The following is a 13,450-nucleotide window of genomic DNA, read 5'->3' on the forward strand; positions in this document are numbered from 1 at the left end:
TAGCCTCCAGCTCACACATTTTTGTCTTAGCTCAGGAACAACAGCCCCAGAGCACACTAATTTATGCAGTAGCTCACAACTTCAATGCCAGTAGCTCACAAAGTAGAATTTTTGCTCACAAGACTCTGTAGCTTAGAGGGAACATTACTCCAGGATAGTAATTCAGGTGCTCTGCTGCATCAGTTTACAATAAAAGTCAGCCAAAGTAGACATGCCAAATAAGGATCAGAGTGGTGAATGGGAAAGAAAACTTGAAGGGAAGGATGTTCTAACTTACACCCAAAGGATTTGAAGAGGCCAAAACAGTGTAATCTTATTCATTTAAGGAATTTATATGCTACTTCTCCATAGGTCTGCTAAATTCCACACACAATACACCCTTACCTGCCTTCTCGTTTGTTTGTCTACATGAGAGAGCCAGTCTGGTGTAGTGGTGAAGTGTGCGGACTCTTATCTGGGAGAACTGGGTTTGGTTCCCCACTCCTCCACTTACAGCTGCTGGAATGGTTTGGTTAGCCAAAGCTCTCACAGAGTTGTCCTTGAAAGGGCAGCTTCTGTGAGAGCTCTCTCAGTCCTACCTACCTCACAGGCAATGTTCCCTCTAAGCTGCAGAGTCTTGTGAACAAAAATTCTACTTTGTGAGCTACTGGTCTTAAAGCTGTGAGCTACAGCATAAATTATTGTGCTCTGAGGTCAATTTTCCTGAGCTGAGACAAAAATATGTGATCTGGAGGCTAAAAATCTGTGAGCTAGCTCATGCTAACTCAGCTTAGAGGGAACACTGCTCACAGGGTGTCTTTTGTGAGGGAGAAAGGTAAAGGAGATTGTAAGCTGCTCTGAAACTCAGAGGAAAGGGCAAGGTATAAACCCAATATCATCATCATCACCATCATCATGACATTATCCTCTCAATCTCTGGAACTGCTGATCCTCCCCCCTCCCTCCATGTAAAATCCTCAACCATTTCAGTCATCCTATTCTTGGCCACTTACACAACGGAAACACATCGTTTCTCGCTTCTTTTATCCAGCTATTGAGCACATATAACTGACTCAAGCCATGAGACAAAAGCAAGACTAGACTGTCTTTTGAACACGATGTTCAAATGGGTTTGGCCTACATAGGGAGCCCTGGGCCGAGCAGGAAAACAGCGAGAGAAGCCCAGCAGCTACCCTTCAATGTCAGCAGTTCTGTCAAAGGAAAGCAAGGTGACAAATCTCCTTACTCAGCACTGCAGAGTTTCTGCCAGGCCTCATGGTATCGAACAGGCTCTTCTTGCAGTGTAGCCGGTTCCAAGTCAGCAGAATCAATGTACTAGGAAGAAATCCATAAGGAAATATGAGAGACTGCGGCAGAAGAAGAGGAACCCAGTGGACCCTTGACAGCATCTCTTTTTGCTCATCACTGACTTTATCCATCTATCTTTATCCTACTCTGCTTCCAAGGACTCCAGAGCAGAGTATCCAGTTCTTCCTGGCTAATTTTTAATTACTACAGATGGACTGAACACTTCCAGAGGGATTTTGAGCTGCGATTGCTGGTTGTTTTCTGAAGCTACACGTGAAAAGAGGGTCCTGAAATCTGTTTTAACCATAGAAGTTTGGGGTGTTTTGTGCTTCATTTTAGCACTCAAACAAATATGTCTGTAGAAAGACAAGGGAAATGAGTGCTGTTTTAATAGTCACATATTTGTTCTGCTAATGAGCATTTGTCCTGCTAAAGAGCTAACTGGCAAAGTATGCGTGGACTGGCAACCGCTAATCCTATCATCATTTATGCATATCAGCAACTTTGAGCCCTGGCTGGTCTTTACTGGATGATCAAAGAACCAGTGGAATCCATTCTGTGACCCCCACAAGGGCTTCAGACTTCTTCTCTAAACAGCAGGCCTGCCAGGCCACAAGACAAAGTGCTTTGCCACATTTCATGCTTCGAAAGACATGTCACAGCCCCTGGTTCCAGATCGTTTTCTTCCCACGCTTCTGAGCTAACTGTATGCCACAGATGCATTTAGACCCACCAGTTCAGACACCAGCTTCCAAGACAGCTCAAACTGTCACTGTAACCGCTAGAAACAGGAAGTAAACAGACGCACGCAGCTGGGTTTCTTTGCGGCCATCAACTGTTAAGATTACAGGCTTGCCTCTCTAAATCTGAACACCCAGCAAGAACATAAGCCGTGCTTGTAGGGAGAGAAACAACTCAAGGCTTTCAGTTAGGTTGGGCTAGGTTTCAGAGGGTGGGGCCTGTGACTCCTTCCACTCTCTGCGTAAGAAGGACCATACTGATTCGTCTTGTACCTTCTTATGGAAGGTTCCCTCCCCTCTTTTTAGGACACATCTCAAGAGAAAAACAAACACCTCCTTTAGTTCACACACATGCAGAGTGATGCTGGGGAACAGAGAGGACCAGAATTGGGGATGAAGAGGGAAATGGATCCTCCTCCCTCTGAAAGGAACAAGGGAGGGCAGCACAGTATAGCCTGCTCTCACGAGGTCTCGGAAGCTAAGCAGGGCCAGTACTTGGAAGGGAGACTACCAAGGCAGACTCTGCAGAGGAAGGCAGCGGCAAACCACCTCTGCTTCTCCCTTGCCTTGAAAGCCCCTCGCTGGGGTTGCCATAAGTCAGCTGCCACTTGATGGCCCTTAACACACCCCCTCTGAAAAGCATAAAAATCTGTTGGCGCAATCCTGCCAAAGAACAAGTTGGAGAAGTGACTTGCTCCAGGATAATCATTTTCACAAAAGAACTCAGCTTAGAACACAGCTCACATTCATCCTAACAAAGAACAACCTTTAATGGTGCTATCCTGAAATCGGCTGTTATTCAACCTTTCAGCACATCTTATGAAACGCAGGCACACTTCTTTTAAAGGAGTTACAGAACAAAATTTATTTTGATAAAAAGCAGGAGGATTTTGTCACCAAGGAACATCACACTCATTACATTTCAAGCTATTCTGGCTTTCGGAAATCAACCCTCCCCCCACCAAAAGAGGTACCAGAAAAGCTCCACCATGAAACACTGGCACCCCATCAACTGCCACATCACTATGACAACAAAGATGTCCCACTTACTACTGTGTTTAAACATTCAAAGCCTGTCCTAGCAACAGCTAAGATTCTGCTGAAGCTGGTGAGAAAGTGTACCTTGATCTCAAGCTTGTGATTGATAGCCAGGGCAGAGTGTTCCAAAGCTTTAATGACAGAAGCGTAGGAATCTGAGAACTTGGTGTATTTGCCAACAAGAGCAATTGAGCAGGTCTCCAATAAACGATCGTATCTGTATCAACGGCAACAAAAGAACACTACTGCAGGGCACGAGTTTAGAGCCCGGCCACACCAAGTTAAAACACTGAACAAGCGATCCCAGTCAGCACGACCCCTTCAGTCAGAAAGTGACCACAGAGATATGGTCTGAGACAAGGACGTCCAACAAGTAGTTCATCCACCCCCTTAAAAAGCCCAGGAAAAGGCTGTGAACAGATTTACAAAAAGTTTTGTGGGTTTTTAAAAAAGGCTTTATAGGATTTCCCTCTGTGCTACTTAAGCTAGCAGCTTTATTTTAGGTGTCCTTGAACACAAGAAGCAGTCTTATACTGAGACAGACTTTTTGGTCCATTAGGGTCAGTCTTGTCTACTTATACTGGCAGAAGCTCACCAGGCTCTTAAGTAGAGGTCTTTAAGTGATCCTTTTAGTGGGAGACACTGTGGACTGAACCTGGGACCTTCAGCATAACAAGCAGATACTCTGTCACTGAGCCACTGCCCCTCCCTCCTTAGAGCACTGGTTAGAGTACTGGGCTAGGATCCAGGTTCCAATCCCTACCTTCCCCAATCCCCATTGTGCTAGGATCCAGGTTCCAATTCCTTTTGGCAGGGTTGCGCCTGCCAGGTGACCTTGGGACAGTCACCCTGTCAGTCACACAGCTGGAAAGGTCTCCTCTAAAGGAACAGCACTACTTGCTAACTGTTCCGGTGCTACTGCAGGAAAACCGAACAGCATACACACAAACAGAATTAAGTCCCCATAGAGAGGGAGCTCACCTGTCCGCCATCTCCTTCCATTTCATGAGCATCCTCCTAGGCTGCCTCTCAATAGGAAGGTCGAGTCGGTTTCGAAAGTAATCAACCACCCCCTGCTCCTCTAGTAATAGAGGCACTCGGTAAATGGAAGATACATCATGAATGCAAATTACCTGTTTAGCGAGAGAAAGAACACATTAGGATCTTACTGCATTACATGATATGCAAAATAATGGGCAGCTGACTGAATAGAATTATAGAATCGCAGAGTAGGAAGGGGCCATTCAGGCCATCTAGTCCAAACCCCCTGCTAAGTACAGGATTAGCCTAGAACATCTACCAGATCGATCTCATATTGATGGTCATTAAACATACATTACCCAAGAAGCAGTGCACAGACCACATTCACAAATGTAATGCACTCTTGTGTTTTCATTTAGAAATAATAACCCTGCCTAAAGGAAATATGGCAATATAAGGAAGTTCATAAAGATGCCAGGGGTGAGGGGCTCAGGCTGTCCCAAACTAAGCAGAAACCTTAATATTCTCTGCATTCTTGCAACAAAGAGGAGTTAGACATGCTGTCCCAGTTTCTAAACCTAACATGGGCACATAAAATCTAGTAAAAGAACCGGTTTGGCAAAGTGGTTGTGTGCAGACTCTTATCTGGGAGAACAGAATTGATTCCCCACTCCTCCACTTGCAGCTGCTGGAATGGCCTTGGGTTAACCATAGCTCTCGCAGAGTTGTCTTTGAAAGGGCAGCTTCTGTGAGAGCTCTCTCAGCCCCACTAACCTTACAGAGTGTCTGTTGTGGGGGAGGAAGATAAAGGAGACTGTGAGCTGCTCTGAGACTCTGAGATTCGGAGTGGAGGGTGGGATATAAATCCAACATCATCATCTTCTAAAAACAACCACAACTGCTAACAGCATTGGAACAAACTATAAGAGTTTTTACCTGCTCTGGTTCTACGTGACAAAACATGGAAATCTTTTCTTTTACTGAGGTGTCTAGAGGAGTGGAGCACCGGCAGACAATCTGGGGTGGAAGGACAAACACAAGGAAACCGTAAGACAAACAGCACCACCTTTTTACCTAACTTTTAATAACCCTTTATACATGTTATTTGTTTCTAAAGCGCTATGTATCTTCCATAGTCTATAATTTCTTCGGTGTAGTTACAAAAAAAACTTTCTGTCCCAAATCCCAGAATGACAAAAAGTTTCTGTACAAACCCGGGGTGTGCTGTTTCTCTCTCTCTCAGCGCAACACTTACCAGATCTGGTGAAAGACCAAGACCCCGAAGTTCACGGACACTGTTCTGGGTGGGCTTCGTCTTCTGTTCTCCTGTAGAACTTGGCTAGTAAATAAGCAACCAAAAACACAGGAAGTCAGTGTGTCAAATGAAGACCCACTGAAGTGCGATGCCACATTCAGATTTTAATCATTTTTTAAAAAACCCATTTTAAAAGGAAACACTCAGCAGTAAGAGCCGAATGAAGTGACATTTTGTTGATCAGTATATACAAGCATACATGAGCCCCAGTGAGAAATAACAAATATATATATACACACGAACGCATGTGTGAGAGTGAGAGACTATGTATCCAGGATACATCAGACCACAATAAGGATCACAACTTATTCTTCTATTTGGAATGTAAGTGAACCATACGTACTACATGGTTTTTTTGGCTAGAAATAAAGCTCCATAAAAGGAAGGGGCTGTGGCTCAGCTGAACAGCCTCTGCTTGGCATGCAGAAGGTTCCTGTGTCTCCAGTTAAAAACAGATCAGGTAATGGGTCATGTGAAGGACCTCAGCCTAAGACCCTGGCAAGCCACTGTAAAGTACTGCAAACAATACTCACTTTGCAGGACCAGTGCTCTCTGATTCAAGTGTTCTACTAAATTTAACCTATAAGACCCAAGCAGAAGGTGATGCACACGTAAACACACTTGAAACTGCCTTATACTGAATCAGATCCTTGGTCCATCAAAGTCAGTATTGTCTACTCAAAGTGGCGGCGGCTCTCCAGGGTCTCAGGTAGAGGTCTTTCGCATCACCTAATGCCTGGTCCTTTTAGCTGGAGATGCTCGGGATTGAACCTAGAACCGTCTGTATGCAAAGCAGATGCTCTACCACTGATCCACAACTCCTCCCCTAAACAGTGAGTTGCAGTACTGCCGTCATGACTGTCCACTTATGCATCATAATCATGAAATTTCAAGATCCACTGATTATTTAATATCATACAACCCACCATCTCACTCCACTGAGGACACACACAACCCATTTGTTCTTCCAAACTTTTACCAGCCAATTAGCCTTACGAGGCAATACAAGAACTGCATCAACTGGGACATCCATACCCAGCATGCTATTTAGATGCAGTGACACAGAATTCAATCACTCAAACTACTTCTCTGTTGAAAACCAATGTCGTTTAAAACAAACTTGTTTTTTTTTTGCATTTCACAACATATGCATAACCTTCTAAATGGCATTTCACTGAGTCATTATGCCTCTATGTCTCTGTTTCGTACTGTCACTGTTAACTTCAACCCCTTTTTTGCAGTTTTCAAGGATGCAGTTCGCGCCATCTCTGGGATTAAACTAATCTTCTCCCAAGCTACTTCAAAGAAGTCACAGTCAGTCAAATTACCTTTTTATACAGTCAAATTCAACTATATCCCCAACACTTCAGGCAGATTAGCTTTACACAACTAGGCACTGATCTACAACAAGCACAAAGGACACAATGAAAACATTTCCCAAGCCTTACCTGGGGTACCAGACTAACATGAATATTGCAGAAGTTCTCTCTCTTGACTTTGAACTGGAACTGGCGGAATGCCTCAATAAAGGGCATGCTTTCGATGTCTCCTACCGTTCCTCCAAGCTAAAATAAAGTGATCTAGAATTAAGCACATACTCTGTTCTTAGGCCACACAGCCCATGTCAGAAGTTGGGTTTTCAGGTAGCCGACTCGAGGCTGACTCAGCCTTCCATCCTTCCGAGGTCAGTAAAATGAGTACCCAGCTTGTTGGGGGGAAAGTGTAGATGGCTGGGGAAGGCAATGGCAAACCACCCCGTAAAAAGTCTGCTTTGAAAATGTTGTGAAAGCAACATCAGAGTCAGAAATGACTGGTGCTTGCACAGGGGACCTTTCCATTCCTTTCCCTGTTCTTAGGCAACACAGCCCATGTATTGCTGTGCAGAATTGTCAGCAGTTAATCTTTAGAGTATAACATGTAACATAACAGGTAATGCAGTTTATGGTGGTTTAGGTTCCATTTTCAGACAGACAAATAAGGCCATCCCATAGCAATGCAGATCCTGACATCTCCATGCTTCTACTGTCACCCAGCCTATACCCTTCCCTTTCAATCCCCTCTTAGACTACAAAATCTATACCCTTACTGAATCTAGTTTTTGCCGCTGGAGACCATAAACCATGTACTTCAACACTATCTCAATTTGGACATAGGCAAATAACAGGCCCTCAAGTGCTTTGCTGATCTCAAATATCCTTGTCCAAAACTCAGGACACTATACTAAGTCAATACAAAGTGATCCCTGAGAGATTAATCCATCCCGAACCATCACAAAGTACCAGACACAGGAGAAGAGGAGATACCAGCCTCAATCACGCAGACTTGAGGCTCTATGCCATCTTCATCGACTGGGATCCGAGCCTGCCTCATGACCCACTCCTGGATTGCATCTGTAATATGCGGCACAACTACAAAACAACAAGAAGACAGTAGCAGGAATACCCCATTCGACTACTTTCCAACCAAAAACACATCACAGAAATCAGTATTTTGCGTTTCTCATCATATTAGGCTCCATTTTCTGCACACCCCAACATAGAACTTTGCCTGCTTCAGTACAATCCTATTAGCCCACAGAGATCTGCTGTAACTTTCATGGCAGATGAACCAAGTTTGAGCCCAGTGGTATCTTGAAGACCAACGAAGTTTTATTCTGGGTATAAGCTTTCATGTGCATGCACACTCATTCAGAAACATTGTGCACATGAACACTTCTTCAGATAAATTGAAACAGAAGTCACCAACCACTACATATAGGTTGTACATATATGTAATGGTTGGTGACTTGTTTCAACATATCTGAAGACATGCACATGACCAAGTCAGGCCAAATTAAGGATATTAAACTATTCACTGACTACAAAGTCCACTGTATCAGTAAGCCCAAGCTTAAAGCTGTGGTAAGGGGGATTTTCAGCTAACGCAATTTTTAAGAATGTCCTACATGTCCTTCGTTCTGCAGAGAAAACCCTGTAGGTGAATATCTCATTTGCCAGGGCAGGGAGGGAGGGCAGAATGCTTGATTTAGAAAGCTCTCCTCAGGGAGGTGGATGTAACCAACTCCCAGATTAGCTTCTGCAAACAAGTCAAAGATTTCTCAGAAATGCTTTTGATCTATAAACCACTGGGTGGCAAAGCCCTCTGTGGTTTTAAAACTGCTAAGCTGGTATTTTTCAGTACTGTATACATTGACTGACTTGATGGCAATTCTTTTTTTTCTCCATTCACAAATATTTAAAAAATGTTGTATGATGCTATGGAAACACTGTGAGAACGAAGCATTGCAGGATTTAAAAAAAAAAATCAATTATGAAATGCTCTGTCACAAGAAACAGCACGCTTCATCTCAACTTGAGTACCCAAAGAATGAAACGCTGCAAATGAAATTAAGAGAAGGAAACAAATGGACGGTTACGTTTCTGATATTTACCTTGAACAGTTTTGCCCAGATAGTCTCCTTTCCTTTCTTTATTGATGACATACTGATAGATTTTCCCTGTCGTCAGATTGTTGTCTTTGGTGAGACGGATATCAAGAAAGCGTTCATAGTTACCAAGGTCCAGATCCACTTCCCCTCCATCGTCCAACACAAACACCTCACCTGGAACAAACAGTGACATACAAAGGTGAGCAGATGTGACTGCCTCCTCCCCCGTGTCCCTCTTCCTCTGCTAAAACCACTCTGCTGAGAAAGAAAAATGGCAACATCATTTTCCAAAATCCCTTAATTATTTCACTCATGCAGCTAATCCACCCAACAAAGCTGTACACAGAGGTAAGTGGTATATCACAATGGCTATGGGGGTGGTGCAATGCTCCCCTAGATATAAGGTAAAATGAGAGGGGACATAATGATTTGAAACAGGGGAACAAAGGTGTTTCAAAATGCAAAGGGTTGAAAAATTGAATAACTGGGGAACAAATCAGTTGGAGCTTGAGAATGAAAACGTTAAGTTGAATATAACAAGGTGAGATCTCAGTAGAGGAAAATCAAGGGTAGTGATACCTGATCATATTTACAAGTAGAAAAAACTAAGGCAGGAGGCAAAACAGAAACAAGAGGTGAGGCAGAAAGATAGAGGACTGAAAAAGTGTTACAATAATCAAATCAAGACATAATGAGGGAACAAAGAAGAAGAAGAAGATATTGGATTTATATCCCGCCCTCCACTCCAAAGAGCCTCAGAGCGGCTCACAATCTCCTTTACCTTCCTCCCCCACAACAGACACCCTGTGAGGTGGGTGGGGCTGGAGAGGGCTCTCACAGCAACTGCCCTTTCAAGGACAACCTCTGCCAGAGCTATGGCTGACCCAAGGCCATTTCAGCAGCTGCAAGTGGAGGAGTGGGGAATCAAACCTGGTTCTCCCAGATAAGAGTCCGCACACTTAACCACTACACCAAACTGGCTCAAACTAAATTATGGGAAGGAATGGAGGGGGATTCTTAATTACAAATTCTAAAAGGGAAAAAAAGAGGAGGCTCAAACAAAATACCAAAAGGTGTAGCTTGATAAGAAAGAAAAATGGCAGCACAATTATCAAACTATAAGAGACGGAAGGAACATGAGGAGCCCTGAAAAAAAGGAAATTCTGTCTTGGCAAAAAAGACAGCTATGAGGACAAAGTCAACAAAATGAAAAATTAACAAAAAAGACAACAAGAGACCACAGAAAAGAATAACTGAATATTGTCAGCATGGACATGATAGTATATATCAAAAGATTTCAGTATGTGTCTTTTCTAGCATCTTTTTCTCCTGGCCAGTTAATATTGCTAGTAGCATCGCTCAACTCTGTGCTTAACAGGCTACCTAACCTGTACCTGGAAAAAAGTTCTGTTGCTAATCCACTGTCAAATATGTGCATACAAACATCTCCAGAAAGAAAATATGAATGCAATTTTACACATTACAAACGACGCCCTCAGAAATATTTCTTTCTCAAAAGTGAAATGTTACATAAATACTACATAGAATTGTGTCTTGTGCAAACATTACATAGAATGGATTTTTATCCCCACCTTACCGTGCTCATAAGGAGAAAAGGTTCCTGCATCAATGTTAATGTATGGGTCAATTTTAATGGATGTGACGTGCAATCCACATGATTTGAGAATTGTCCCAATGCTGCTGGCAATGATCCCTTTCCCAATCCCAGAGATAACACCTCCCGTTACCAAGATGTATTTCATTTGTTATATTGTCTGGAAAAGAAAATAGGAACTTAGAAAATGTAGAACATCTGTTTGGAAAAAATACATATATCTTCCCTCCCGAATCAAAACACAGCAACTGTTTACAAAAGTTACAAAACAGACCATTAATGCTGTCTACCTAAACCATAAAAGGCACATGAGAAACCCTTCTACTTCCAGTTCTATCAAATCCTGTGCTAATTCTCTCCAATGAAACCTTCAATACAAGCAACTACTTTTTAGACTTGATTCTTCTACTCAGTCTTCATCATATTCTAATCAGAGTCCTCACTGCGAAGTTTTAGTTTACAGAAGCAATCATTACTACATTAACCCTTACTGCAACGAAGTCTAAATCCTTGCAACTGAATTCACACATGTTCTTCCTCTTGCCTTGTATCCCCCTCTCCTTAATAATCTGGACTGTAAACTCCTCTGAGGCAAGAAGAACTTGTCTTTTTGCTTACCCCATTCTGTAAAGCACCACGCATGCTGCTGGACACCATATAAACAACCAGTGAAAATCAGAATAGCTAACCAAAGGAAGTTGTTCACAATGCAATAAGGAACTCAATTAAGCAATATGGATGCTATGACTGAGAAAGAGCAAGATCCAAAGACAGAGAAGCAACACGAGCTTCCTAGGAACCAGACAGCTGAGAGTGGGGAGAGCGAGGATCAAGACGCTGAGTAAATTTAGATTTAGAAAAGGATAATTCATAGAAACCCTACCAAAAAGGACTAAAGATTCAGCTGAAGTGCTCATCAGCTACTAGGAAACTTCTAGGTTGAGAGGTGGAATAAAAATCACTCAAATAAATACAATTTCTGGGAAATTATGTTAAGTATTATCTATACATGGTATATGAGTTCAGTGAGCTTGGGATGATAAAGTATTATTCTGTGAGCTGCTGAGCAAACAGTTTTACTGGAATGAATTGGCAATTTGGCTGGAGTATTATGTCATGCCTGGCCAAGAGAACATCTCTCAAGGAACAGGAGCTAACTGAATTTATGACAGGTGGTCAGCTTCTGTGCAATCCTAAACACACTAAGGAAGCAGTACCCATTGAGTTCAGTGGGACTGACCTCTAAGTAAATCATGCTTAAGACCAGGGGTGTCAAACTCATTTGCTATGAGGGCAGGATTTGGCTAAAATGAGACCTTGTCGGGCTGGGCCATGTGTATCATAAAATGCAATGCCAGGTAGCAGACATATACCCTTTATAAAGGGCACAGACACACAATTAAAGATTTTTTTTAAAACTTAAAATAAAACATGCTTAAAATATTAGCACACTTGCAATATTTGTTTTACAGTCTCTAATAAATGTCACCTCTTGCTATGAATTATTGCATCAAAAACTGCAGACAATGTCTGTGCTGTACCAGTTCTGAATATGTGCTGTTCAGGTGTGCAAACCTACTTTTGATTCATTGACATTCATTACAGACGTTTCATGGTCAATGCTTTGAGTCTAAGACTCAGAGGAACATGAAGCAGCAGGGCATTGTGAGCTTTTGTACAGAAGTTGCTTCACGTACTAGGCAAGAACATGTGAAGGCACCATGGCACAGACTATGTGCTTCTCAACAAAACTATAATTCCCCCCAGAAAAATGACTACAACTAAAAAAAAATACAACTCCCCCCCCCAAAAAAAACTACAAGAACAGAAGGACAGCCATATACAGTGATCAGTGTCAGCCTACTATCTGGGAAGTCTAAATTCAAGACCCTCAATCAAAGGAAAATGTGAAAGAAAAATTAAGGAAAATTTGCTGGGTAAACCTGGGGTGGAACACACTCTCAGCCTAATGCTGATATTTCTCTTCTAAATAGTTCACATGCTTTCCTATTGAGAAAGACTGGAGGGCATGAATACAGTGAAAAAGACGAGGGGAACCCAGTTATACCTATAACAAGCCCAACAAAACTCTCTCTCTCCCTGTAGCAAGGCAAAAAGCTCATACCTTAACTAAAACTCTGCTAGTCTTAAAAGCACACTTTGTAGCTCTCCTGATGTTGGGGTCTATGCAAAGGAAGCTCTGGCTCTTTCTTTCCTTCCCCGGGCATGAGGAAAGGGAGGCGCCTCAGCCATTAATTAGAAGGAAGAGAGGCTTGTCTCAGTAGCTCTGAAGGGTGATTAATTGAGCCTGGCAAAACTTAATCACCCAGCAGAGCTCCCTCATTGGCTGAAGCTGCTCCTCCCTCCTCCTCCCTTTGAGAAAAGGGATGCGGGAGAGGGAAAGGCTGCTTTATCCGTGGAGAAACACAAAATGGTGACCGAAAAAAGCAGACAAGGGAAAATGAAGCAGATGACAACCAGTTGCTGGAGGGCCTGATCTGGCCCATGGGCCGTGAGTCTGACACCCCTAATTATGACTGTAGAAAAGTCTGTTACAGCAAAAGCAACCAAGGAGTCTTGTAGCACTTTCACCAACACATCTTAACCTTTTTTGAGTCAAAGGTCACTTAGTCGGGTGACACTGCATCCAAGGGAAGCTAGCTGACTCGCGGATGGTTCAGCCACAATAAATCCATTATGCCACAAGGCTCTTTGCTGCTCTGGATACAGCTGACTTACCCCTCTGGGCTTCGTGGCCCAGGAACAGATTCATCGTGACAGAAGATTTCATGGATGAGAGTCTACTGCAAAAAGTACTGGCCACTTTGTATACATATAAGAAGAGCTTTTCTGGATCAGACCCATGGTCCATTCACCCCAGCATTCTGTTTCACACAGTGGTCAAACAGTAGCACCTTGGAGGACCAACAACAGGAAACAGAGCCAAAAATATCCCTAGGGTTGCCTGGTCCCTTCTGGCCACCAGCAGGGGATGGGGAGGTAGGGTAGCCAGATCCAGGTTGGGAAACTCCTGGATATTTGAGGAT

The 13,450-nt window shown here is 43.0% G+C and overlaps 1 protein-coding gene across 2 annotated transcripts in view; it reads right to left on the reverse strand.

Annotated features, from left to right (window-relative positions):
- The window catches only part of CTPS1 (CTP synthase 1), a 93,439-nt gene that overhangs the window by 11,609 nt on the left and 68,380 nt on the right, over positions 1 to 13,450 (reverse strand). Inside the window, exons 1-9 of one of the 2 annotated variants that reach the window (XM_060257623.1) lie at positions 10,386 to 10,557; positions 8,792 to 8,962; positions 7,669 to 7,769; positions 6,810 to 6,926; positions 5,302 to 5,385; positions 4,983 to 5,063; positions 4,047 to 4,198; positions 3,150 to 3,282; positions 1,226 to 1,314 (exon numbers count right to left, since the gene is read on the reverse strand). In XM_060257623.1, the coding sequence (XP_060113606.1) occupies positions 1,226 to 1,314; positions 3,150 to 3,282; positions 4,047 to 4,198; positions 4,983 to 5,063; positions 5,302 to 5,385; positions 6,810 to 6,926; positions 7,669 to 7,769; positions 8,792 to 8,962; positions 10,386 to 10,551 (1,094 nt within the window). In that variant the 5' untranslated portion in view covers positions 10,552 to 10,557. Of the gene's footprint in view, positions 1 to 1,225; positions 1,315 to 3,149; positions 3,283 to 4,046; positions 4,199 to 4,982; positions 5,064 to 5,301; positions 5,386 to 6,809; positions 6,942 to 7,668; positions 7,770 to 8,791; positions 8,963 to 10,385; positions 10,558 to 13,450 lie in introns of those variants that run through there. The other variant, XM_060257621.1, reaches the window with a different exon arrangement.

This window comes from Heteronotia binoei, chromosome 17 (assembly GCF_032191835.1).
Source record: "Heteronotia binoei isolate CCM8104 ecotype False Entrance Well chromosome 17, APGP_CSIRO_Hbin_v1, whole genome shotgun sequence".
In the NCBI taxonomy this organism is placed as follows: Eukaryota; Metazoa; Chordata; class Lepidosauria; order Squamata; family Gekkonidae; genus Heteronotia; species Heteronotia binoei.